At 39.4% G+C, this 27,026-nt stretch overlaps 1 protein-coding gene and 1 long non-coding RNA gene across 6 annotated transcripts in view; one reads left to right on the top strand and one right to left on the bottom strand.

The window, feature by feature from the left end:
• The window catches only part of LOC115210421 (sorting nexin-14), a 196,563-nt gene that overhangs the window by 138,621 nt on the left and 30,916 nt on the right, over nucleotides 1-27,026 (top strand). For all 5 annotated transcript variants that reach the window (XM_036501945.1, XM_036501944.1, XM_036501943.1 and 2 more), the window contains one exon: nucleotides 18,480-18,544. In XM_036501945.1, the coding sequence (XP_036357838.1) occupies nucleotides 18,480-18,544 (65 nt within the window). The remainder of the gene's footprint in view (nucleotides 1-18,479; nucleotides 18,545-27,026) is intronic.
• LOC118762917 lies at nucleotides 140-25,246 on the bottom strand. Its single transcript, XR_004998668.1, has 3 exons — nucleotides 25,201-25,246; nucleotides 21,453-21,455; nucleotides 140-311 (listed from the first exon to the last, which is right to left on the bottom strand). It is a non-coding gene; the product is annotated as an uncharacterized LOC118762917 (long non-coding RNA).

Genomic DNA, 27,026 nt, shown 5'->3' with positions numbered 1-27,026 from the left:
CTAGGGTCATGTTCATACCTGTTCAAATCCTATCTTTCTTCATAATTCCCAGTGGATTACTCTCCCTAGGTTGTCATCTCTTTTCTTGTATTCTTTCTGTGCCAGCATTCTACATTCACTTACTATAAGACAAACACTTTCCTCTTTTGATTTACATAGCCTACATTGTGAATCCACCTAGTTTTTGTCTCTCTTGGCTTTTATACAATTAGTCCTTAATGCTTGATCTTGTGCTGCTACTAACAAACTTTCAGTCCCCCTTTTCAGCCTTCCTTTCTGCAACATTAACCATGTCCCACTATTACTATTTCCTGCAACTATCTTTGGGAATCTACCATGCAAAGCTTTCTCCTGCCACCCAAATAATCTTTCTGGTTTTTAACTTCATTTGGCATTTTTGTTTTCCTATCTCCTACTTTTACTTCAGCAGTTCCTAATAAACTTTCTTCACTATTACCTATGTAAGAGGCTATATTTACCATAGCTAACTCCACGTAGTCTTCTACTGATATTAACCCTCTTCCACCTTCCTTTCTAAGTAGGTATAATCTTACTATTCCTTCCCTTGGGTGGAGTCCTCCATTCATATTGAATTCCTTCCTAGTTCTATCTTGCTTTGGGATCAATAAATTAAGTACATGTTGCGTACTGGGGGGGGGGGCAATATAATTGCCTAGTCTCTTCTCCCCAATATTCCAGGCCTTGTGCTTTTAGTAGAAAGGATTATTATTATTTGATGGAAACTCTCAGCTTATTTTGCTGGGTATGATGGAAAGTGCCAGCTGTCCACAGCCAGCAGACTAAAGTGACACTTGTTTACTGGTCATGCTTCAAGAACCCTGTTAAGAATTCTTGCAGTTCTAAGCAATGATGATTTTTGTAGGTGTTCTCTATTCACATTTGTACCAACCTTTTTGAGTCATGTGGAGATCTGATCAACTGTGCTGGTTGCACATTCTGCATTTGGTGCTGGGGCCCGTTTTCATTATTTAGCCTTTATATTTGTTTGTGGTCAGGCATTGGTCTTGTGCAGTGAGAATCAGTCCTTCCATTTCAGCTTTTAGTCCAGAGCTTTTGAGCCATTGTTGGCTTTTACTTAGGCTCACTTCCTCTCTGTCAAGCCTTGCAGGGTATTGGCCATGGCAGGAATATTCTCTCCATTTCTTCTTCAGTATGTTTTGCAGTTCTAATGTTTCCATCTTGTCCTTTGTCTCTCTCACCATTTCTGCTCTGTTGGCATCCGAGCTCAGTGTGTCTGTGTGGTTCCTTTCGGTTTTGTATTTTGTTGCTTCATTGTTTATAGAGAAAAGCGTTTTCTTTCTCTTACAGCATGCAGTAGTCTTCCCCTCTTTGTTTCTAAGTACTTTGCCTAGTCTCCAACTGTTGTTATTTTATAGTAGTTTTCTATCTGTATAGGGCAACGGCATCCTTCTGAGCCAGATAAATATATTCTGTCTGCATCTGCTTTGGGGTGGTCACTTCAGTATGCAGTTACTATCCTCGTTTTTCTGTCAAGGTTTCTCAGTTCACAGATCTTCCAGTTTATTATGTTAAGCTGTAATTTATGACTGGTATGGCTAGTGTGTTTATTCCTATTATTATTATTATTATTCAGTAGTTTTATTTTTATAGCGTGCTTTCACTTCACTACTGAGCGCAGCTCTGTGTGCCTTGGGTATGTGCTGTGATTTGTTGTGATGCTCTGATGGTTATTGTATGGAAAGTGTTCTGCGTAGGATGTGTGCAGTGCCTAGTAGTGCAATTTTCTGTATGTTATATGTGTTTGTAAGTCCTGGTGTTTTTGTTATGTATTTGTCTGAATATTTTTTTATCATGCCTAATGCACCTACTATGATAGGAATTGTTTCTGTTTTCAGGTTCCACATTCTAGTTACCTCTATTTCCAGGTCTTTGTATTTTGAGAGTTTCTCCATTTCTTTTAGAGACACGTTGTCATCTGCCGGTATTGATACATCAATTAGAAAGCATTTTTTTTCTTCATGATCTCTGACAACTATATCTGGTCTGTTGGCCTTAATTTCTCTATCTGTGTGTATCGGCATATCCCAGAGTATGGTTGCTTTCTCGTTTTCTGTGACCTTTTCTGGTGTGTGCCTATACCATCTTTTTTCTGTTGTTATTCCATAATGTTGGCATAGCTTCCAATGTATGTAGGTTCCAACTCTGTCATGTCTGTGAATATATTCCTTCTTAGCCAGGACTGGGCAGCTAGAGATAATATGATTTATTGTTTCTTGTCCATCTCCACATATTCTGCAGTTACTTGTAATATTTCTTTTCATTACATGTTTTTGGTACTTTCTGGTGGGGAGGCTTTGGTCTTGTGCTGCAATTAAAAATCCCTCTGTTTCTGCTTTGAGTCCTGAGCTTCTCAACCATTGCTGGGATTTTTCTTTGTCTATTTCTTTTGCGTTTATTATTATTATTATTATTATTATTATTATTATTATTATTATTATTATTATTATTATTACTATTTTTATTATTATTATTATTAAGGTGGTGAACTGACAGAATCATTAACATGCTGGTGAAAATGCTTAGCTGCATTTCGTCTATCTTCGTGTTCTGAGTTCAAATTCCACCAAGGTCGACCATACCTTTCATCCTTTTAGGGTCCATAAATTAAGTACCAGTGAAGCACTGGGATCGATGTAATCAACTAGTCCCCTCCCCACAAACTTCAGGCCTTGTACTTTTGGTAGAAAAGATTATTACTATTATTATTTGAGTGGGATCGTTACCAGCATCGCCTTACTGGCACCTGTGCCGTTGGCATGTGTAAAAAAAAAAAAAAATCAAGCGAGGTCGTTGCCAGTACTGCCTGACTGGCCCCGTGCCGGTGGCATGTAAAAGCACCCACTACACTCTTGGAGTGGTTGGTGTTAAGAAGGGCATCCAGCTGTAGAAACTCTGCCAGATCAAGACTGGAGCCTGGTGCAGCCATCTGGTTCGCCAGCTCTCAGTCAAAACCGTCCAACCCATGCTAGCATGGAAAGCGGATGTTAAACGATGATGATGATGATGATTGTGAAGGTGCATGGCTCGGAGCGTCGGGCGCACAATTATGAGGTAGTGTGTTCGATTCCAGGACCAGGCTGTGTGTTGTGTTGAGCAAGACGCTTTATTTCACATTGCTTCAGTTCACTCATCTGTAGAAATGAGTTATGACATCACTGGTACCAAGCTGTATCGGCCCCTTTGCCTTTTCCTCGGATAACATCAGTGGTGTGGAGAGTTGAGGCTGGTGTGCACGAACGACTGTTGGTCTTCCATAAACAACCTTGCCCAGACTTGTGCCTCAGAGTGCAACTTTCTAGCTGCAATCCCATGGTCAGTCAAGACTGAAAGGAGCCTAAACTAAATTATTATCATCTCTTTTGCTGCCATTTATTGTTTTCGAGCTTACATGGATGAATTTATGTAGATTTGGATATTTGCTTAGAACTGTAGCAACAGATGTTACTGGTGGATGTCCATATTGTTAACAGTTCAACTGTCGTCATGCAGGAAGTTTGGGCTCTGTGAAGGGGTGAACTACTAAAACTTATCGAACAGATCTCTTGACAATTCCATCTGGAAGTCCATTATTTTGCCATTGTTACCAAGGCAGTGTTTCAGGTTGGCTGAGGACCAAATTGATGCTTTATTCTTTTGCTAAAGACATTGACATTTCTGGTTACTGCCAAGTGTTTCCTCCCACCGCACCCCCCCATAGCTTAGCTGCTAGGTCATTTATATTTCATCTTACCAATGGTAATCATCACCACCACCACCACCACCACCACCACCGTCATCATCATCATCATAATCACCACCACCATCACCACCGTCATCATCATAATCATCACCACCACCACCACCACCACCGTCATCATCATCATCATAATCACCACCACCATCACCACCGTCATCATCATAATCATCACCACCACCACCACCACCACCACCACCGTCATCATCATCATCATTATTTAACATCTGTTTTCAATGTTGGCTTGGGCTGGCCAGTTTGAAAAGAGCCGAAGAGCCAGAGGACTTGGCTAAGCCCCAACGACTGCTTTAGCAAGGTTTCCATGCTTGGATGCTCTTCTGAATGCTGACCACTTTACAGAATGTACCGGGTGCTTTTTATGTGGCATCAGCACCTGCAAGGTCAGTGAGTAACTTGCAAAACAAGACCCCACTCAGGGAGATTGATATCGAGGGAGGTGGCTTACTGCCGGTTGGTGAGGGGGCAGCATTTATATATAGTGTCCAAGGTGGTGGGCAGGCAGAATCACTTGTGGCCAAAATGCTTAGCAGCATTTCATCCATCTTTTATGTTCTGAGTTCAAATCCCACTGAGATTCATCTTTCCTTTTATCCATTTGAGGTCAATTAAAAAAGTATCAGTTGAACACTGGGGTTGATGTAACCGACGTTCCTGGCCCCTAAAAGTTGCTGGCCTTGTGCCAAAATTTGAAACCATTATTTATATTGTGTTGTGTTTAATGGTAAACAGTATTGTCCATAGAGCATGGAACTTTCTTCTGTCACAAGACAAAGGAATTAATACAATTTCTCTTTGCTTCTGTTCCACACCCATTTTCCAGTCTGAATAGAAAGGGTTTTCTGAGAGAGTACTTCTTACAACAAGGTGTCTTTTTATTACAAGCCTTAAATATTTATTTGGAAGCCATCCTAGCAATGTCTGTATAGAAATATGAACGCGTAGATGTTGACATATTCAAGAAGTTCACTTCTCAGCCATGTGACTTTGGGTGTAGTCCCATTGTGTGGCACCTTGCACAAGTATTTTCTACTAAAGCCCTGGTCCTTGTGAATGAATTTGGTTGAAGGAAACTGAAAGGTGCCACTTTTCTTTCTCTGCTTGCATGGGTTGGAATCTCACTCATTCCAAACAACATGATGGTTGGATATATTCTCACAGAAAATTGCAAAGGAATGCCTTTACATGTTTACAATTAACATGTGATGTCAATCACAAGGAGACACAACTTCTCTCCTATCACACACACACGAGTGGTGCAGCAAGAACAAGCTTTGAGCTGGGTAGAAACATCTGGCCCAGAGTTGCAACATCTGACTCAACAAAGCTTGTGATGTTGTGTGAAAGTTTTGATGTTTACCTTGAAGGGTAGTCCTGGGTGGCTCTGGTGTTGCAATGGAACACCTATAGAGCTTCCTTGCTGACTGATCAGATATCAACTCTTGCACTCAGAGATTGAGTACAGCAGCACCCACAGTACACAATGTTTGACCTAAATGTGTGTGTGTGTGTGTGTGTGAGTGTATGTGTGTATGTCATTATTCAGTTATTTCAAGATTTCTTACCAATAGAGAAAGAACCGGTTTCTAACCTAGATCCAAGGCTCCTTCATTGGAATTTCAACATCAACAACAGGGTATTTTTGTTTGTTTGTATGTTTGCTTGTTTGTTGTTTGTTTGTTTGTTTGTTTGTTTGTTTGTTTGTTTGTTTGCTTGTTTGTTTGTTTGTTTGTTTGTATGTATGTATGTATGTATGTATGTATGTATGTATGTATGTATGTATGTATGCATGCATGCATGCATGCATGCATTCATTCATTCATTCATTCTCATGCATATAGTTACATATGTAGATATGCTCATATATGTTTAAGTGATAAACTTCTGGAAAGTTTTACAGACTTTTACTGTTCCAATGATGGATTGGATCTGTAGTCTTCGAATCAGCTTTCTCCTTTCTGATTTTGAGAAGCCTAATTTCTCAAGATTAGTATTTAGGTTGTGTATGTATGTATGTATGTATGTGTGTGTGTGTGTGCTTCCCTTGTCTTGACATCACATTGGCAGTTGTAAATGAGTGCCACTGTGACACAAGCAGTGTTATTCATTTCCAATACTCTGCAAAAAAAAAGAAAAACCGTCTGGCTATGGGAGAGTGGGAAATATTAACTTGCTTGGAATCAGGTGAGGTTTGGCAAAGAGAAGGATGTCTGACCTGAGAAAATCTGCTTCAATTAAACTCTGTCTGACCCAGGCAAGCATGGAAAAAAAAACAGGTGTTAAAATGATGATGATGCGAAATGCATGTGTGACAGTTGTGGCAGGACCATTTCACCAGAAGGATGCAAACATCATTTCCCCTGCTTTTTCAGTGGCGAAGATATTTCTGTTATCATTGACAGATATCAATAACTGCCGAGCACCGGGGGGAGCAGCTTTAATTATAACATTTTCATTTATTTATTTTCTTAATGCTACACACTTGTTTAAGAAACCAACTGAAGAGAAATGAGAATGGTTGTGTTTTGGTTGTGTTTTTTTTTTTCCAGCCTTGGTTTTCAGCCTTTGTTAAGAATTTGGTTGCTTTCCAAGTTATTTGCTCTATGATTACTCTAGTCTAGCGAGTGTTCTTGTATTTCCATATTTTGTAGATTTAATTATTTTTAATGTGTTTTTCTCATGAGTAAATAAAGAAACTGCACTACAAGACCCAGAGTTTTTCTGGCTGAGAATGCAGAGAGATCAAAAGAGATTATGTCAGATGAATTCTTTTTGCTGAATGCTTCTAAAATGACTGGGGCACCCTTTCAGTTTACCAATGAACAAAGAAGACAGCGCCGATCCCTTCATACTCTTCAATGCCTAATGAGCTTTAGTTCTCAATATTTTCTTTTCCTTTCATATCTTGTGACAATGGTTCCATTTTCTTTTAGTGTTGAAGCATCAGCAGACTTTGTTTCCATAAGGGATAATATTCTCTTTTAGCAAGTTAAGTGCATCTCTCTCTCTCTCTCCTCTCTCTCTCTCTCCACACTATTTCTAATCATGTGTTGCATTAGATGTACAAATATAACGTTAGTTATGTATATAACTAATCATATTGTGCATTAGTGTGTGTGTGTATATATATATATATATACACATATTTACATACACCTCTAGATATCTGTACACACTTAGAGTTAAAATTCCTCTTAAGCTATTTGTGTATTCCATTTGTTATTTATTTTATAGGGAGAAAAAGGAGGGTTTCAGCCAATCTTTACTTTGGATTATCCTGCTTTTGACTGCAGAAGGAAAGTAGCTGATATAAGTACAAAGAAATAATGGTGGAAAATATAAGATTGCAAATTCTTTATTGGAAATAAAATAATTTCAATAAAGAATTTGTTAAGTCTGGCATATTAACTAGGGTAAAGTCCAAGAAATAATTCTAATAGATTGTGGAAAATACACACTGCTTTTTTTTTTTTACCTGCGATTTCTGTAAATGTATGTCTGGAGTTTAGGGGTTAATGTCTGTTATACGGTAGAGTATGGAGAGGTTGTGTGTTGTGTGAAATAATGTTACCTAGTTTTTATTGATATTTTCAGTTTGGAAGATAGGTGTGAGAAATGAGATATATTAAAGGTGACATTGGTTTAGACATATTCATACCAAGTGTTAATATATGCTTATTTGAATGTGTTTGCTTATTGAAGCATTGTATGCACTAATGTATAGAGATAACATCGAGAAACAGATGAAGTTGCTTGTATTCATGTGTGTGTGTGAGTGTTTATATGTGTGTATATGCACACGTGTATAAGTGCGTGTGTGTGTGTGTGTATATTTGTATACGTGTATGTATATATATATTTGTGTGTGTGTGTGTGTATACATATACATATATGTGTATACATACATATATATATTTTTCACTTGTTTCAATTATTTGTCTGTGGCCATGCTGGGGCACTGCTTCGAAGGGTTTTTTGTTGAACAAATCAACCCCAGGTCTTATCTTTTTTCCCGAGCCTTGTACTTCTATATCAGTCTCTTTTACCGAACCACTAAGTTATGGATGTGTTAACGTACTAACTCTGGTTGTCAAGTGGTGGTCGAGGACAAACACAGACACAAAGACATGCACACACACACACACAGACACACACAGAGAGACACACACACACATCTATATAACGGGCTTCTTTCAGTTTCCACTCACAAGGCTTTGGTGAGCCTGAGGCTGTAGTAGAAATTACTTGGCCAAGGTGACATGCAGTGGGACTGAACCCAGAACCATATATACGTTTTATATATATATATATATATATATATGTGTGTGTGTGTGTGATTGTGTGCACATGTGTGTGTGTGTATATATTTATGTGTATAAGAATACATATGCCTATACATACATGTGTATATGTATATTATATGCATGTACACACACACACACACACACATACAGAGTGTCCACTAAATATTTAAATGACTGAAACAGTTAATAGGTTTCCAGCCCAGCAAGTTATTATAATAAATCTTTGTGCTGTGAACCAGTTGACAGTAAAATTGGTAAATTCTTTAGAGTTTAGCATTTGAAGAAGTACAGTGTGTTCTAGAAACAAATATTACAAGAACACTAAATACAAACCTGTTTCTTGGCAAAGAAGTTTAATGTAAACATGTTTTGTAAATGACCTCTGCAATGTTCAAGGTGAACCACACTTCGGAGACCATTGTGTGAGACTCTGCACACATGTTGCTTAAGAATTCATAGATTCTGACTTGGCTGTTTGGTGATTATTCATAGAAATTATCAATGTTAGATGCAGGCATTGCTGTGTGGTAAGAACCTTGTTTCCCAACCATATGGTTCTGTGTTCAGTCCCACTGCGTGGCACCTTAGGTAAGTGTCTTTTACTCTAGCCCCAGGCTGACCAAAGCCTTGTGAGTGGATTTGGTAGATGAAAACTGAAAGAAGCCTGTCATGTGTGTGTGTGTGCATGTGTGTATATATATATATATGTGTATGTATAGGGATGAAAGGGAACACACGAGTTGATATATATGAAAAAACAAGTCAAGATAGAAAATGCTAAAATAATTTTATAAAGAACATTTCAGTACCGGTTTCAGTCATTTTGAGACCTTTTCAACTGTAACGATTAAATAATTAAATTTAGAAAAATGAAAAGAAAAGTTTTTTTAAAAGAATTTTTGTATAGTGTTCAAATATAAGTGGCATTTTCCTTGTTTCTGCCTTTCTCTGTCTCTCTTGTTTACCCTTGTAGGTTGTGAATTCTTGGTAGGGAAGAAGAAGAAGAAGGATGAGGAGAAGGGGGGAAAGAATTTGGGAGTGCCTTGATTGTCCTATTTTGAGTGGTCAGTGGTGGCTAGCAGTTGCTGTTCAATTCATGAGAATATTTCTATTGAAAGGTTTGTTTATAGAATTTGCATAGGTGTTATACTAAATTCTCCCCCCCCCTTCTCCTCATCCTTCTTCTTCTTCTTCCCTACCAAGAATTCACAATCCACAAGTGTAAACAAGAGAGACAGAGAAAGGCAGAAACAAGGAAAATGCCACTTATATTTGAACACTATACAAATATTCTTTTAAAAAAACTTTTCTTTTAACTTTTCTAAATTTAATTATTTAATCATTACAGTTGAAAAGGTCTCAAAATGACTGGAACCGGTACTGAAATGTTCTTTATAAAATTATTTTAGCATTTTCTATCTTGGCTTGTTTTTTCATATATATATGTATATATATATATATATATATTTATTGAAATGGATAAATGAATTATCTTGTTACGGATTATTCAAAATTTAACCGATACCTGGGTAGCAAAAATCACAACAGAAAAAACACGGTTGAGGTTACGACCATGGGGTGTCGCAACCGTGCCTTAGTGCGGATAATTGAAGTTTTATATATTTAGTGAAGGGAAGAAATGGAGCTGAACGAAGATTCTACAAAATTCCTTTTTATTATTTTCTACACATATTTCAAAGGCTGCAAATTTCCAAATTCAGATTGAATAAGGAGACCATTTTGCAGCTTTCTCTTCAGGAAAAACCAGGAATTTAAATCTCCAAACAAATGCGCAGCAAGCTATTCGAACAAAACGCTCCCTAGGAGCCCATGGTAAGGCACAAAACTGTCTCTCAATGTGCGTTGATGTCAGGGTGGGTGAAGGTCGACGAAAAAGTCCGTTGGAATAAATCGAGGTCAAACTGCGGTTAAATTTGGTAGGGGAAGAATTCCAGAAAACCAAAGAGTGTGAATATATTCTGTATAACTAATGTTAATGTTCGAATTGTTGTAGAATCTTCGTTCAGCTCCATTTCTTCCCTTCACTAAATATATATATATGTATATGTATGTATGTATGTATGTATGTATGTATGTATGTATGTATGTATGTATGTATGTATGTATGTATGTATGTATGTATGTATGTATGTGTGTGTGTGTGTGTGTGTGTGTCCACCATTGCTTGACAACTGATGTTGGTGTGTTTTTGTCCCTGTAACCTAGTGGTTCAGCAAAAGAGACCAATAGAATAAGTACTAGGCTTACTAAGAATAAGTCCCAGGGGTTGATTTGTTTGACTAAAGGTGCTGCTCCAAATGACTGAAACCAGTAAAAGAATAAATTAATTACAGTTAATTAAGCTTAAAAGGCAACCAGTTTCACCCTTAACGAGCTGTTTGCTAATTTATAAAACTGGAACTAAATATCAATATACATAAATTCATTCAATCATTTACTCTTTCACTATCAAACTCATTCATTCAGTCATTCACTTTCTCATTCACACATTCATTCAATCATTAACTCTTAAGCATTTAAACTGGCCATATCCAGCCAAAATAATCTACCTGGTTTATCTTCAAACTGGCCAGATCCAGCCTTTCACACTTACCCTACAATACTATTCTAAAAATAAACAATCACATGAGTGAAATCTCAAAGCTACAAAGTAATGCATGACTAATTCATATTAATTGATTCACTCATTATTTAACTTATTCTTTGTGATTAGGCCATTCCCCCCTCCCCTCATGGAATTGAGAAACACTGACAATTCGAGTTTCTCACTTCAACCAGGATGCTGCTCTGCGAGTCCCTTTTGATGGTTGTCCTGCTCTGTTGACCAATTTTACTCAACAATCAATGCTCAAGATTGACATTAGTCACATTCATCTCACAAATTAGATGCGCATGCAACAGTGCTGAGCACTCTTCTTTCTCCTTCGGCACAACCATTGAGTATACGTCTACCTCTGAAAGCAACCTCCCTGCGTAGTAATCCCCACTTATGTAACCACCTCCCTCTACGATAACACCCTGCCTCTGGAAACTACCTCCCTGTATGGTAACATCCCACTCATAAAAGTTGCCTTTCTGTTATATATATATAACATGATGATGATGAAAAAAAACAGATATATAATAACAGATAATAACTTTATTTATCAAAAAGTGCAATGAGTATAAAAATAAACCTTCTTTTCTATAATGTTACTCAATAAAGCCACCTTCAGCTTCAATAACTGCTTCTATATGAGATCTAAATCATCTACATGCTCGAATCAAGTGGTCCTGGTTCATTTTGGACATTACTCTGACTATGGCAGCTTTCAAAGAACCTGTGGTGTTATGGGCATGTTCATTGACCTCTCTCTCAACAATACTCCACATATAATAGTCCAGTGGATTGAGATCTGGGGAATTAGGAGGCCAAATGTTAGGGGTTATGTGATCATGAAAATTTTCAGCCATCCATTCCTGTGTTACTAGAGCCATGTGTGATAGTGCAGTCTTACTGAAACACACATGGCTTGCCATGGAAGAAGAAATATGAAATAATGGTTTTCTCTGTTGAAAGTAACCTTGTGTAGGTGAAACCCAAACTGCACTAATGGTTTGCGAGTTTTATAAACAAGCAGGATATATGTGAAAGAGAAGGATGTTAAGCCCTCATCCAACTGCAAAAGTATTGAGTAGCCCATCAGTCATCATCATCATTTAACGTCCGTTTTCCATGCTGGCATGGGTTGGAGGGTTTGACTAAGGACTAGCAAGCCAGGAGGCTGCACCAGGCTCCAATCTGATCTGGCAATGTTTCTACAGCTGGATGCCCTTCCTAATACCAACCACTCTGAGAGTGTAGTGGGTGCTTTTTACGTGCCACTGGCATCGACCATGTTTAGATGGTGCTTTTTACGTGCCACCTGCACAGGAGCCAGTTGGATGGGGGACTGGCATAGACCACATTCAGATGATGCTTTTTATGTGCCCAGCCAGGTGGCACTGGCATCGACCCACACTTGAATGGTGCTTATTACATGCAACCAGCACAGGTGTCAGTCAGGCCACAACTACAATTTCCATTTTCATTACAATTTTGATTTGATTTGATTTAAATTCTACTCAATAGTTCTTCTCAAGTGCAACGTATTGCCTGGTGATGCAAGGGTACTTTTAAATGGGCACCGGTATAAGTTATGGCTATGATCTGAACTTTACTTGCCAGGTTTTTCAATCACAGCATATCTCCAAAGGTCTTGGTCTCCTGTCATTGCCTCTGTAAGGCCCAACGTTCAAAGGTCATGCTTCACCACCTCATCTCATGTCTTCCTGGGTCTCCCTCTTCCATAGCTTTCTTCCACTGTTAGGGAGTGACACTTCTTCATACAGCTCTCCTCATCCATATGCAGCACATGACCATACCGGTGCAGTCGTCTCTTGTACACCAAATCTGATGCTTCTTATGCCCAACATTTCTCTCAGGGTGCTTACACTTTATCACGTATGCACACTGACATTACACATCCAGTGGTTCATACTAGCTTCATTTCTTGCAGGCCTACGTATGTCCTCAACAGTCATGGCCCATGTTTCACTGCTGTGTAGCATGGCTCTTCAAACACCTGCCTTATACAGTCTACCTTTCACTCTGAGCGAGAGACCCTTTGTTACTAGCAGAGGTAGGAGCTTTCTGAACTTTGCCCAGGCTATTCTTATTCTAGTGGCAACATTCTCAGAGCATCCACTCCACTACAGAATTGATTACCTAGGTAGAGGAAGCTATCAACTACTTCTAGTTTCTCTCACTGGCATGTGATTGCCACTGTGCATCTGCTGCATACAAAAACTCTCAAATTAATGTAAAGCTGATTTTTATGATAAATGAACATAAAAACAAACATTAGCTGTGTGTGTGTGTGTGTGTGTGTGTGTGTGTGTGTGTGTGTGTGTGTGTGTGTGAGAGAGAGAGAGAGAGAGCAAGAGAGAGATATCATCATTTAACATCCTACTTCCTTTCTAGTCTGGATTGGACAGTTCAAAAGGACCCAATGAGCTAGAGGCCTGCATCAAGCGCCAATATCTGTTTTGGTCTACATTCTATAGCTGGATGTCCTTTATAACACCAACTACTTTACAGAGTGTGGACTGGGTGCTTTTTTCATGCCATTGGTATTAGTGAGGTCACCAAGTTACTTGTAAGGCAAAAGACCCCACCTTCAACTGAGTGGAGAGTCTAGTAGAGTGAAAGGTAGTTTTATGCCAGGTGTTGAGAGGCTAAAGTATGATAGAGAGACAGGTGTCTTGTTATAGAGGAGGTTCATGCCACAGCCCCAGGTGGAAAGAGAGGTGGCAGGGTGTGCTCACAATATACAGGATGGGGAATATGAAGGAGAGAATAGGGACAGAAGATTAGGAAGGGTGGGTGGGTAGGTAAGTTTTTGAGTGTGAAAGGAGAGGGTTTGTTGGGTAGATAGGAGGAATAGAAGTGAATGCAGTGAAAGGTGGGTGTGTGGTCAATGGGGAATATTAATTTGGAGGAGGTGAGGTGAAGGAGATAGGAAGTCTGGAAAGAGGAGGGAACAGTAGAAATCCATGAAGTCAGAGACTGGTCTGTAAAGTTTTGCATCAGTTTTGCTCCCCCCCTTTATGGACAAAGTATATTATAGCTTTTAACATTTTGTGAAGTTTGTCACATGCAAGGAAGTTCTAGCAAAATGTCTGTTGTAATTTAGCAAGAGCTTTCTTACATGTCACTAAAAGAATAAAAAAAGACAACCTTCGGAGCCAATTGTTGAGTCCAACCTGTCAGTGGCTGATATTACCTCCTCTTCTTTTACATCAATGTAATCTGTGGTTGAAGGTGGCTAAATGGCAGAAACGTTAGCATGCTGGGTGAAACGCTTAGTGGTATTTCGTCTGTCGTTACGTTCTGAGTTCAAATTCCGCCGAGGTTGACTTTGCCTTTCATCCTTTCGGGGTCGATTAAATAAGTACCAGTTACGCAGTGGGGTCGATATAAACGACTTAATCTGTTTGTCTGTCTTTGTTTGTCCTCCCTGTGTTTAGCTCCTTGTGGGTAGTAAAGAAATAGGTAATCTGTGGTTGAGTCTTTCCCGTGTGGATCTGAAAGGTTGAAGAAATCATCGGGTTCACTCATTTGCATATTTCCCCCTTGAAAGTGAAAACACTTTGGAATTGTTTCTTTAGCATTTTGTTTATTCTTAAGGGATCTGTAGTCAGCCAGTCGTTTTCTTCAAACAGTGGCCCTACCTTGTGGTGCACCAAGGAAGATTTTTTTGAAAATTTGTTGAAGGCTTTAGGGTTCTTCTTTGTATTTCCAACTGCCCAGGTTTCTCTTTCTTCCCTTTCTGTTTCATAGGAAAGCCTGATTTTATTTTTAATCTGCAAAGGGGCCTTTTAAAGATGACATTTCTTGCTGTCATTCAGCTGTTTAAACAATTTGAGACAATCCTGTAATTTTGATAGAATTATACATATATTTTGTTTTTCTATTCATCCACACAAACACACAAACACATACGTGCGTATATGTATTATTTATACACACACACATATATACATGTATACTAAAATACATGTATATCTAGATATCTATGTATGACATATTTATATATATATAATGCCTAACAGTATTGAGTACTTACATTTAATTGCATTTTACACCAATGTGATACAACTATCTCTTGCACATGCACACACACACACACTCACATATATATATACATCCACCCACAAACATACATATATACATACTTACATACATGCATGCATATATACATACATGCATATATATATATACATGCACACATACATACATACATACTTGCATATATACATACATGCATATATATATATATATACATATACATGCACACATACATACATACATACATACATACATGCGTATACATATGTGCAAACATGTATGTGAGGAATTAAAAAAAAAAGGAGGAGGGTAAATTTTCAGCAGTTGTTCTTGTTGCTAATGTTGGTGCCACACATTGCAGATACCAATGTATAAATATATTCAAGGAAAGCTTTCTTCAATTGCAAAGGAACATCTTAAAAGTGTTGAAAGCTTTCTCAAATTCCACGTTGATAGGATCAGCATCGCTTCAAGACATGTATCCAATATTTTAGCTCTGATCTACTTTATTCCAGCTTCTTCACATTCACACTTGCTGATTCCTCATCATCTCTTACATCAGATATTGTATAATAGTCTCTCTCTCTCACTCTTCCCCTCTCTCTTTCTCTTTGTCTCACTCTTCCCTCTCTCTTTCTCTCTCTCTCTCCTGTTTATGATTTGTGTTAGTTTTCTCTCTTAAATGTAATTTCATAGTGGTACTGCTACCACCACCACCACCACTGCTGCTGCTGCTGCTACCACCACCACCATCACCTGGTGTTATTTATTATTTATTATTATTGCTAAGATCAGTGTATTTCTTGTTCTTTCTGTTATTGATACTACTACTACTACTACTGACTTATTGATGTTGCTATTGTTATTTCTAATTATTATTATTATTATTGCGATGAGCTGGCAAAATTGTTAGCATGCCAGACAAAATGCTTAGCATCATTTTGTCTGTCTTTATGTTCTAATCTCAAAATCCACAGAAATTGACTTTACCTTTCATCCTTTTGGGGTCAAAATATGTAGCATTTGAGCACTAGGGGTGATTGTAATCAACTTAATTCCTTCCTTGCAATTGCTAGTCTTGGACCAAAATTGGGCGCCGTTATTATTATTATTGTTATTATTATTATTGAGTGAGAGAGCAGTGCATGCCATCAAAGCGACACTGGGATACAGATATATGAAGCCCAATATACCCATCATGACTACCCGTCTGTCAAGGGTACACCAGGCACATGTATCACAACCACATGTGTGCAACATGGTGATCTCATATCAAGATAAACAGTGCCTGACCTTGTAGGTGGGGCCCAGTTAGAATTTTCTTTAGGCTGAGCAGCCCATTCCATTCAAAATGTCCCTGAATAAGGTTTGTTTAAGGATGGTGAACAAAACACCCATGTTTCCAAAGGTGAATTATTCAAGCTCCAAAGAATTCCTCTCAACACATGGTTATGATGCAACCTCACTTCTCATGCTTGTGATCAAAGATGTGTATATCATCAGCGACCAAGGGACATGCTCAACTTGTTATGGTCAAGCAACTGCTAATGAAATCTGAGCAGAATATTTATTTCTTTTTATACCAAAACAAAACACATTTTAACACTTCCATTCATTTAAGCTGAGAAGCCATGGGAGCCACTGCCTGGTACTGCATCAGAGCATTTATTAATACAGAAGATGTTGCACAGTATCCAATATTGCGATGTAGATTGAAGATAGTTTGTGTACCAGGGATTTATACTGTCTGTCAAGTCACAACAAGGACCTCAGACAGACAGTACTTTACACAATATGTGTGCAGTTTCAAACAAAGCCAATTTTTGCAATACACCAAGTTTGCAGAGTATTTCTAAAGAGTCCAGATGTTTCTTCAGGTTGGGTGGTATTGAACCCAATGCTCTGATGACAATAGAGATAACCTTTATATTTGACTCTCGTAGCTGCCACATCTTGGTAATCTCAATTCTCAGGTCTCCATATTTATCAATCTTTTCTCTTTCTATGTCAGATTTTGGGCGGTGAATCCTAGATCCTGTCATTATTTTTCTTATTTTCCTGTCTATTTTGGTTAGTTCATTTAGTGTCCAGTTAAGGATATTGTAGCTGTAACTTATAACTGAGACGGCTAGAGTATTGATACCTATTATCTTGTTTTTAGCATTGAGCTCTGTTTTTATTATTGATCTAACTCGTCTGTAGTATTCTTTCTTTATTTTCTCTTTCATTTGTGTGTGTTGTGTCTTATCTAGTTCATGGATTTCTAAATATTTGTATGTCTGGCTTTAGTCTAATTCTCTTATTTCATTGGCTTTATCTAGCATGATGTTGCTATTCTTAACTAGTTTCCCTCTTTTCAGGGTTGCTTTGGCACATTTTTCTAATCCAAATTTCATATCTATTTCTATATTGTCTGTAGTAGTGTTTCCAGCTGTTTATCATTTGTAGTGTATAGTTTTAGGTCATCCATATATAAAAGGTGGCTGATCATTTTGCCGTAACATTTGTATCCGCATCCAGTTCTATTTAGCATATCAGACAGAGGTGTCAGTGCCAAGCAGAAAAGGAGTGGAGAGAGCGTATCTCCCTGGAATATTCCTCCTATTATTATTATAATTATTAGCTGGTATATTTTTATGCACATCAGACAAAATGCTTAGTAGCATTTCATCCGTCTCTGAGTTCAAATTCTGTTGACTTTACCTTTTCATCCTTTTGGGGTCAGTAGAATAAGTACTAGTGAAACACTGGGATCAGTGTAATCGATGTACCCCCTTCCCAAACCCGCTGGTCTTATGCCAAAATTTGAAACCATTATTATTATTATTATTAATTTTTTTTTTTTCTTCTTTCAAATTTGCTTCCATTTCTTGCCGAGTGTCTTCCTGACTCCTAGGGCAAAGAAACTCATAGTATACAATGGTAGGCCATTAAACCAAACTCAGTAGTTCGTTCATTTTTTTTTTTTTAAAGTTAAATTAAAATACATGAGCAGCAACAGTTCTCACATCGACAATGCTCTTCTCAATACGTGTGATGTACCAGTTAAGACAATCTTTTGCACTTCTTGCTGGGATGGTAAGCCAGGGATCATTCTCATATAATTTTCGGTTCCCTTCTTGATCATTCCTAGTGCTCCTATGATCACTGGTATTGTAACCGCCTTGAGATGCCACATTTTCTCAATTTCAATGAGTAGGTCTTTATATTTTCTGAGCTTGTCAAACTCTTTCGCCGAGATATTATGATCACAGGGGATGCTCATGTCGATCAATAAGCAAACTTTATTGTTTTTGTCTTTCACAACAATATCTGGTTTATTGGCCTTGATGGTTCGGTCTGTATGTACTGGAAAGTCCCACAGAATGGTTACATTTTCTCCTTCAGTTACAGCCTCAGGGTGTATTATTATTATTATTATTATTATTATTATTATTATTATTGTTGTTGTTGTTGTTATTAAAAAAGCAGTGAACTGGCAAATTTTTAAGCACATCGGACAAAATGCTGCTAAGCATTTTGTCCATCTTTATATTCAGGGTTCAAATTCTTTACCTTTTATTCTTTTGGGGGTTGATAAAAAAAGTAGCAGTCAATTACTGGGGGTCGATGTAATTGACGATCCCCCTCCACATAAATTTCAGTTCTTGTGCCTCTCCTAGAATGGGTTGTTATTATTATTGATATTGTTCCTGTTGTATTATTTGTTTAGGACTGAAGAACAAAAGAAAGAAAGATATGCCAAGACAATAGCAGAGATGAAGAAGTTTATTCCAAGTAAGAAAATACCATTTATTCATTTATTTTTGAAAATGAGTTTTATTTATGTGTGTATGTGTTTGTGTTGATTCTGTTTGATATTCACAATGATGTAGTAGTAGTAGTAATAATAATAATAATGACAGTAATAATAATGATAACTATAATAATAATAAATTGGTGAATAATATTTTTCAAGAAAATATGCATAGAGCAATTATTTTGAGAAAAAATAAAAAGTAATTACATGCAAAGTGTTCTATAATTAAATTTCTGTTATGATATATATTTTATAATGATAGCAAACAAGCCTGCTCTGAACATGTGCATGTAGATTGAGGGAGGGAGGTGGGGTGGCGGAGAGAGCACTTGCCCTGGGTGTCAGGGTGACCGTGACTTTATGGGGTTTCCAGGAGCAGCCTTTGGAAGTCTCCCCCATGATGGGGGAATTTTCTTGTTACAGTTGTTTTTGGTCATTGGTTATTTTATTGTTTACATATGTTCATGTAACTCCACATCATATTGTACTGTATCATTCTCTGCCATCCTTGATTTGTTTGTAAAGCCTTAGTAAATAATAATGACATCATCATCATCACCGTTTAACGTCCGTTTTCCGCGCTAGCATGGGTTGGATGGTTCGACCGGAGTCTGGGAAGCCAGGGGCTGCACCAGGCTCCAGTCTGATCTGGCAGTGTTTCTACAGCTGGATGCCCTTCCTAATGCCAACCACTCCACAAGTGTAGTGGGTGCTTTTTACGTGCCACCGGCCAGGTGCCAGGGGAGTCTGGCATTGGCCACGATCGGTTGGTGCTTTTAATGTGCCACCGGCATGGAAGCCAGCCAAGGCGGTGCTGGCATCGGCCACGTTCGGATGGTGCTTTTTATGTGCCACTGGCACAGAAGCCGGTTGAGGTGGCGCTGGCATCAGCCACGTTCGGATGGTGCTTTTTATGTGCCACCGGCACAGGTATCACAACTACTATTTCCATTGATATTTGTTTCGATGTTCATGTACATGTACTTGACTCAACAGGTCTCCTCAAGCACAGCGGGATGTTCTGGGATCCAAGGTACTTTGAATGGGCAGCGGCTATGCGGAACTGGTGCAGGAAGCAGCTTGGGTCTTTGCAGTCACAGCACATCTCCAGAGATCTCGGTCTTTCGCCATTGCCTCAGTGAGGCCCAACGCTCTGAGGTCATGCTTGACTACCTCATCCCATGTCTTCCTAGGTCTACCTCTCCCCCTGATTCCTTCAACTGTTTGGGAGCGGCACTTCTTCACACATCTCTCCTCATCCATCCGCAGTACATGACCATACCATCGCAAGCGTCGCTCTTGCACACCACATCTGATGCTTCTTATGTCCAGCATTTCTCTCAGGGTGCTTACACTCTGTCGTGCGTGCACACTGACATTACACATCCAGCGGATCATGCTAGCTTCATTTCTTTCAAGTCTACACATGTCCTCTGCAGTCATGGCCCATGTTTCACTACCGTGAAGCATGGCAGTTCGCACACATGCATCATACAATCTACCTTTCACTCTGAGTGAGAGACCCTTTGTCGCCAGTAGGGGTAGGAGCTTTCTAAACTTTGCCCAGGCTATTCGTATTCTAGTGGTGACACTCTCTGAGCATCCACCTCCACTACTAACTTGGCCACCCAGGTAGCGGAAACTATCGACTACTTCTAGTTTCTCCCCCTGGAGTGTGATGGAATCTGTTTTCTGAGTATTTGTGGTGTCTATTGTCCCTGTGCATCTGCCACACATGAAAGCTATCTTATCAGTTAATTTCCCTTTGATGTTGCTGCACCTCTTATGCGTCCATAGCTTACACTGGGTGGATCTTATGGAGTTTCTACCTACACCTTTCCTACAGATCGAGCAGGGCTACCTGCCCAATGGGGTGTGTGCTGAGTTCGCCTTTCTGCTTACTATAACTTTAGTCTTTGCTACATTTACTCTAAGGCCCTTTGATTCTAACCCTTGTTTCCACACCTGAAATTTCTTTTCTAGTTCCAGCAGTGATTCTGCTATGAGAACCAGGTCATCAGCATGGAGGAGCTCCCAGGGGCAACCTGTTTTGAATTCCTCTGTTATTGCTTGGAGGGCTATGATGAATAAAAGGGGACTGAGGGCTGAGCGTTGGTGTACACCTACTTCTACCCGGAATTCTTCACTATATTCGTTGCCAATCCTAACCTTGCTGACAGCCTCTCTGTATAGGGCCTGTACAGCCCTTATTAGCCATTCGTCAATCTCCATTTTCCGCATCGACCACCAGATAAGGGATCCAAGTCCACAAAAGCTATGTAGAGGGGTTTATCTTTAGCTAGGTATTTCTCCTGCAGTTGTCGGACCAGGAATATAGCATCAGTGGTGCTTCTACCCGGCACAAAACCGAACTGCGTCTCATCTAAGCAAATTCTCTCCCTAATGAGATGGGTTATGACCCTCTCTGTGACCTTCATCACCTGATCCAACAGTTTAATACCCCTGTAGTTATTTCTATCTAGAGCATCACCCTTACCCTTGTAGCAGTTGACTATGGTGCTGCTACGCCAGTCATTGGGTATGACTCCATTATGAACTACCTGGTTTACAATACGGGTGACTAGGCCATAGCCCACATAACCAGCTGTTTTAAGCATCTCAGCAGTGATTCCTGATGGGCCGGGGGCTTTACCTGGTTTCATACTCTTAATTGCCTTAACTACAAGGGAGCTGTCTATTTGGATAGCTGGTCCCTCTACTGGGTCAACATTTGGCAGGTTCTCCTCCCATTCATTCTCCACATTCAGCAGTCTTTCATAATGGCTTCTCCAAGCCTCTTTCTTTTCACCAACATTAAAAGCAAGTGCCCCATCATCCATGCAGACACATTTCTCTCCTGTAACATCACTATTTTCTCTCACACACTGTCTAGCAATCCGAAATACCTCAGTTCTTTGGTCCTCACGTCGCTGGACATTGGCAAACTTCTTCTTTTCTGCTATATCTTTGGCTGTGTATACCTGCCGCCTGGCCTCCCTTTTGGCTACTTGGTACAGTTCCCTGCTACCCCCATCCCTCCAGGCTTTCCAGGCCTGTTTCTTTGCACTAATGGCTTTGTCTACTGCACTATTCCACCACCACGTAACTCTAGGTCTGGAAGGTACTTTGCACCATCCACAGACTTGGTCTGTGGCTCTCAGCAAGCTGTCCCGTAGGAATTTCCAGCTACCTTCTATGTCCGACGTCTGTAGCTCCTCCTCCCACTCATCAAATTTCTTGATGAGGATGTCCCTAAATCTCTGACCATGTGAAGGGTTCTTTAGCTTCCAAATCCTTCTTTTCTGGATTGGTCTGTTTCTTGGAGTCCTTCTGGCCTCAAGCCTAAAGTCACTAATGATTAGCCTATGCTGAGGGATACATTCTTCACCTGGGAGGGTCTTTGTATTTAAGAGTGACCCTGCATCCCGCTGTCTGGTGAGGATGGTCATCATCAAATTGTTATAATAATAATAATAATAACAACAACAACATGGACAGATAGATTATAATGTATGGTTTTGTATTCTTTTATTCTTTTACTTGTTTCAGTCATTTGACTGCAGCCATGCTGGAGTACTGCCTTTAGATGAAAAAAATTAACCCCAGGACTTATTCTTTGTAAGCCTAGTACTTATTCTATCGGTCACTTTTGCCGAACCGCTAAGTTATGGGAACGTAAACACACCAGTATCGGTTGTCAAGTGATGATGAGGGGACAACCACAGACACACAAAAACACACACACACACACATCATACATACATACATACATACATACATACATACTGTAAATTTAGAGTGAATACTTGATGAGTATAAGCACCTGTATATGCCAGAGGTGAGAGCTGAATTGTAGTACAGTATGGGTAGATTTTTGAAATCTAATGAATCTTTATACATTTATACAAATATACTTTTTCAAGGAGATATGATAAACCTTTTGTAAGGGGTAATACTACGTGTACATTTTATATTGTGATGTAACTCTGAAGAGATCTTTAAACCATCTTTTATATCAATAATACACTGATGTAATAACGGATTATTTATAAAGCTTGAAACACACATGTGCCATGATATCTTTTGTGTTCTGTTTTTAATTAATATTATATATATATATATATATATATATATTCTCTCCTTGTTTTTTCTGTGTCCCTTTCTGTAGAAGAGCGTAGGCTCGAAACGTAAAAGACTTTTTCTATTCCTGAGCGTTATACTATTATCTGTTATTTTTGTACACCACCTGTCTTTGTCTTGTTTTTTTCGTAAACTCTCCCTATATATATATCTATGATTGGCCTCTTTCAGTTTCTATCTACCAAATCCACTCACAAGGCTTTGGTCGGTCTGAGGCTATAGTAGAAGACACTTGCCCAAGGTGCCATGCAGTGGGACTGAACCCAGAACCATGTGGTTGATAAGCAAGCTACTTACCACACAGCCACTCCTGCACCTGTATATGTTTGTGTTGTAGATGTGTCCTGATATTGGAGTGCCATGGTTTTATTTGCCTTTCTATTAACTGTTTCATAATGTGTGTATGTGTGTGTGTGTGGTGGCATTTCTTCTAGTTCTTTATGCTTTGAATTCAAATCCTGCCAAGCTCAGCTTTTCTTTTCATCCTTTTAGGATAAAAAAAGTAAGCGGCAACATTGAGCTTGAAATAACAGACTTGCTCCACTTCCCTAAAATTGCTGGCATTGTGCCAAAATTTAAAACCATTATTATCCTTATTATTATTATTATTATTATTATTATTATTATTGAGTGAGAGAGCAGTGCATGCCATCAAAGTGACACTGGGGTAAAATATATGAAGCCCAGCATACCCATCATGACTACCCGTCTGATAAGGGTACACCAGGCACATGTATCACAATCATATGTGTGCGACATGGTGATCTCATATCAAGATAAACAGCACATGACCTTGCAGGTGGAGCCCAGTTAAAATTTTCTTCAGGTCGAGTAACCCATCCCACTTGAAAGGTCCCTGAATAAGGGTTGTTTAAGGATGTTGAACGAAACACCCATGTTTCCAGAGTTGAATTAATCAAACCCCAAAGAATCCCTCTCAACACACGGCTATGATGCTCCCCCACTACTTCTGCTTGTGATCAGAGATGCACATATCGCCAGCCACTAAGGGACATGCTCAACTGGTTAAGGTCAAACAACTGACAAGCAAATCTGTGGTATTGAGCAGAATATTTGCTGTAGCTCATCTTTTATACCAAGACAAAACAATGTACATGATAACACTTCCAATCAGTTAAGATCAGAAGCCACGAGAGCCACTGCCTGGTACTGCATCAGAGCATTTATTATTATTATTGTTATTATTATTATTATTATTATTATTATTGAAGGCACATGGCTCAGTGGTTAAAGCGTCGAGCTTATGATCGTGAGGTTGTGAGCTCGAATCCTGGACCGGGCTGCATGTTGTGTTCTTGAGCAAGGCACTTTATTTCACGTTGCTCCAGTTCACTCAGCTGTAGAAATGAGTTGCGACGTCACTGGTGCCAAGCTGTACTAGCCATCATTGGGGCAAGTTTTTCTCTAATGGGTGCTGTGCCATTTACATTTTCAATGTTGGAATTAAAATGTGATGGAACTTTAGGGTGAGAGGATTGGCCTTCTTGAGAATGAGATACATTGAAGCATATTTCTAAAGTTTAGAATATATTCTTTCACTGAGAGAAAGTGAGACTGAAAACTTGAGCGAGGCTAGGGACCAGCCTTGGCTTGTATTGTTTGAGGGAAATAGAAGGGGGATTATTAGAGCTTCTTTTCCAGCTGGAGCGACCCTATATCTCCCTTGCAGCAAAGCACCTGCTCCTGTCCATCCCTCATAATTTAATCTCTCATCACCTGGCATAAAGATACCCTTGCTCCCTCAAGCCGACACCCATCACTCAGTGGAGGGATCTTGCTAGTTACTTGGTGACCTCATTAGTACCAGTGCCATGTAGAAATCATTCAGCATACTCTGTAATGTGGTTGGTGTTAGAAAGGAAGTTCACTGCAGACATTGGAGTTTGGCACAGTCTTGTGGATTGCCACCTTCCATGAAAGCATCCAACCCATGCCAGCATGGAAAATGGACATTCATTGATGATGATGATGATGATATGACCTGGTTGGTGTCAAGTGACCGGATTGTAATGACGAATTTGATTGACACCTTATCTCCTCATGCATTGGACTCAAACTCATAACTGAGCAAGGGGAATCCAGACCAGCTGTGGGTATTACTCTGGTGTGTCATATTGGGAGAGATTTTGTTTTAGCTCTGAGTATTTTCCCATATACGAATGGTGTGTCGTTTGTTTGCCATTGTGTGCTAAAGTATATCTAGGCTTTCGTTGTTTTGATATTGGTGGATGGGTGGAAATATTCTATTATTTGAAAGCAGGGGTTGGTGACAGGAAGAGCATCCAATTCTAAAAACATTCTACCACTATGAAGTCTTGTGGAACTTATGCGAGCATGGTAAAATAGATGCCAAAACAATGGTGGTAATGGTGGTGGTAGTTGTGATGGCGGCGAGCTGGCAGAGACGTTAGCATGCCGGGCGAAATGCTTAGCGGTGTTTCGTCTGCCGCTACGTTCTGAGTTCAAATTTCACCGAGGTCGACTTTGCCTTTCATCCTTTCGGGGTCAATTAAATAAGTACCAGTTACGCACTGGGGTCGATGTAATCGACTTAATCCGTGTGTCTGTCTTTGTTTGTCTCCTCTGTGTTTAGCCCCTTGTGGGTAGTAAAGAAATTGGTAGTTGTGATGGTAGTAGTAATTACGAAGATGTATTAGTGACATTAGAGAAATTATTGAGGGATGCTTTGACTAATACAGTAATCATGTTGAACCATTATGAATGGATGTTCCTGGCTGGGCTGGTTGTTATGTGGAGTTGAAGAGTTGTTGTTGAAACATCATATTGAATAATTGATTCAAGACTTTAACCTAAACTTGATCCACAAACTGCCACTAACTGAAATAGTCCCATAAAAAAAAAACTATTCTTCAATCATTAATCTGAAATTTGTTGCCAATTGCTTTCTTTCTCTTTTCTTTATTGCTATTCATGAATCTAAGGACTAATTCTTCTTTCTGTTCTTAATCTACAACTGTCTAGAGACTATTAACATTCATCTATTCCAATCATCATCATGATAATGAGGTATATATAATCACCACACCACCACCATTAGCTTCACAATGAAAATTATGATCATCACCATCACCACCACCACCTATAATCTTGATCAATATTATCACCATCATCTATTTAATGTCCGTTATTCTAGTCAGGCTGGCTTGGATGGGTCTCTGATACACTTGACCTACAAAGTTCAAGGACAATGTCCATTCTTATTGAAACAATGCCATGTTCCATGCCCCTGGATCACTGCAGCTCTGCGATCTAACAACCTAATGAAATAAAACAAAAATCATTAAACATTTTTTCTCTCTCTGAATATTTCGTTGTATTTAAGTTATTATTTTCATTGCCCCATTTATTGAAAATGTCGACCCCCCCACACTTATGTAGATGGCATTGCTGTATATGTTTGATAGGTAGGTGCAGACATAGCTATGTGGTGGTGAAGTGTGGCTTCCCAACCCCATGGTCTTGGGTTCAGTTCCACTGCTTAGCACCTTGGTATCTTCTGTTACTCTAGCCTTGAGCTAACTAAATCCTTGTGAGTGGATTTGGTAGACAGAAACATATGATGGGCTTCTTTCAGTTTCTGTCTACCAGATTCACTAATAAGGCTTTGGTTGGTTGGGAGTGATAGAAGAAGACACTTGCCCAAGGTGCCACACAGTGGGACTGAACTCAGAACCATGTGTTTTGAGAAAGAAATTTGTTGTGGCACGTAAAAAGCACCAACCAATCATGGCCGTTGCCAGCCTCCCCTGGCACCTGTGCCGGTGGCACGTAAAAAGCACCCACTACACTCACGGAGTGGTTGGCATTAGGAAGGGCATCCAGCTGTAGAAACACTGCCAGATCAGACTGGAGCCTGGTGCAGCCTCCTGGCTTCCCAGACCCCGATCGAACTGTCCAACCCATGCTAGCATGGAAAACGGACATTAAACAATGATGATGATGATGACAACCATATCTGCATCTGTAATCTGTATAACAAATCCTCTCCCTTGATTTGGTTTAGCTTTTAATCTTCTGCCAGTTCTGTTACCATTTCCCCAGAGCGTTTCCCCTTCCTGTATTCTTCAGCCATCCACCAAATCACTTCAGTTCACCAGGGATCCTATTAAATCGGTTGGCAGCAGATATTCTATCTCGATGGAAGTTGATGTCTTTAACATTGACTCTTGCCTGCTAATGTGTTAAGTGTGCCATGGCTGTTGCAATAACGACATTTAAGCAGAAGGGAGGAGAACTAGAAGAAGGGAGTAGAATATAATTAATTGCATTTTGTGATTG

The sequence above is a fragment of the Octopus sinensis genome, linkage group LG4 (genome assembly GCF_006345805.1).
Source record: "Octopus sinensis linkage group LG4, ASM634580v1, whole genome shotgun sequence".
Taxonomy (NCBI): domain Eukaryota; kingdom Metazoa; phylum Mollusca; class Cephalopoda; order Octopoda; family Octopodidae; genus Octopus; species Octopus sinensis.
The sequence above is the reverse complement of the archived record's forward strand: the minus strand, read 5'-3'. Positions and strand labels throughout refer to the sequence as shown.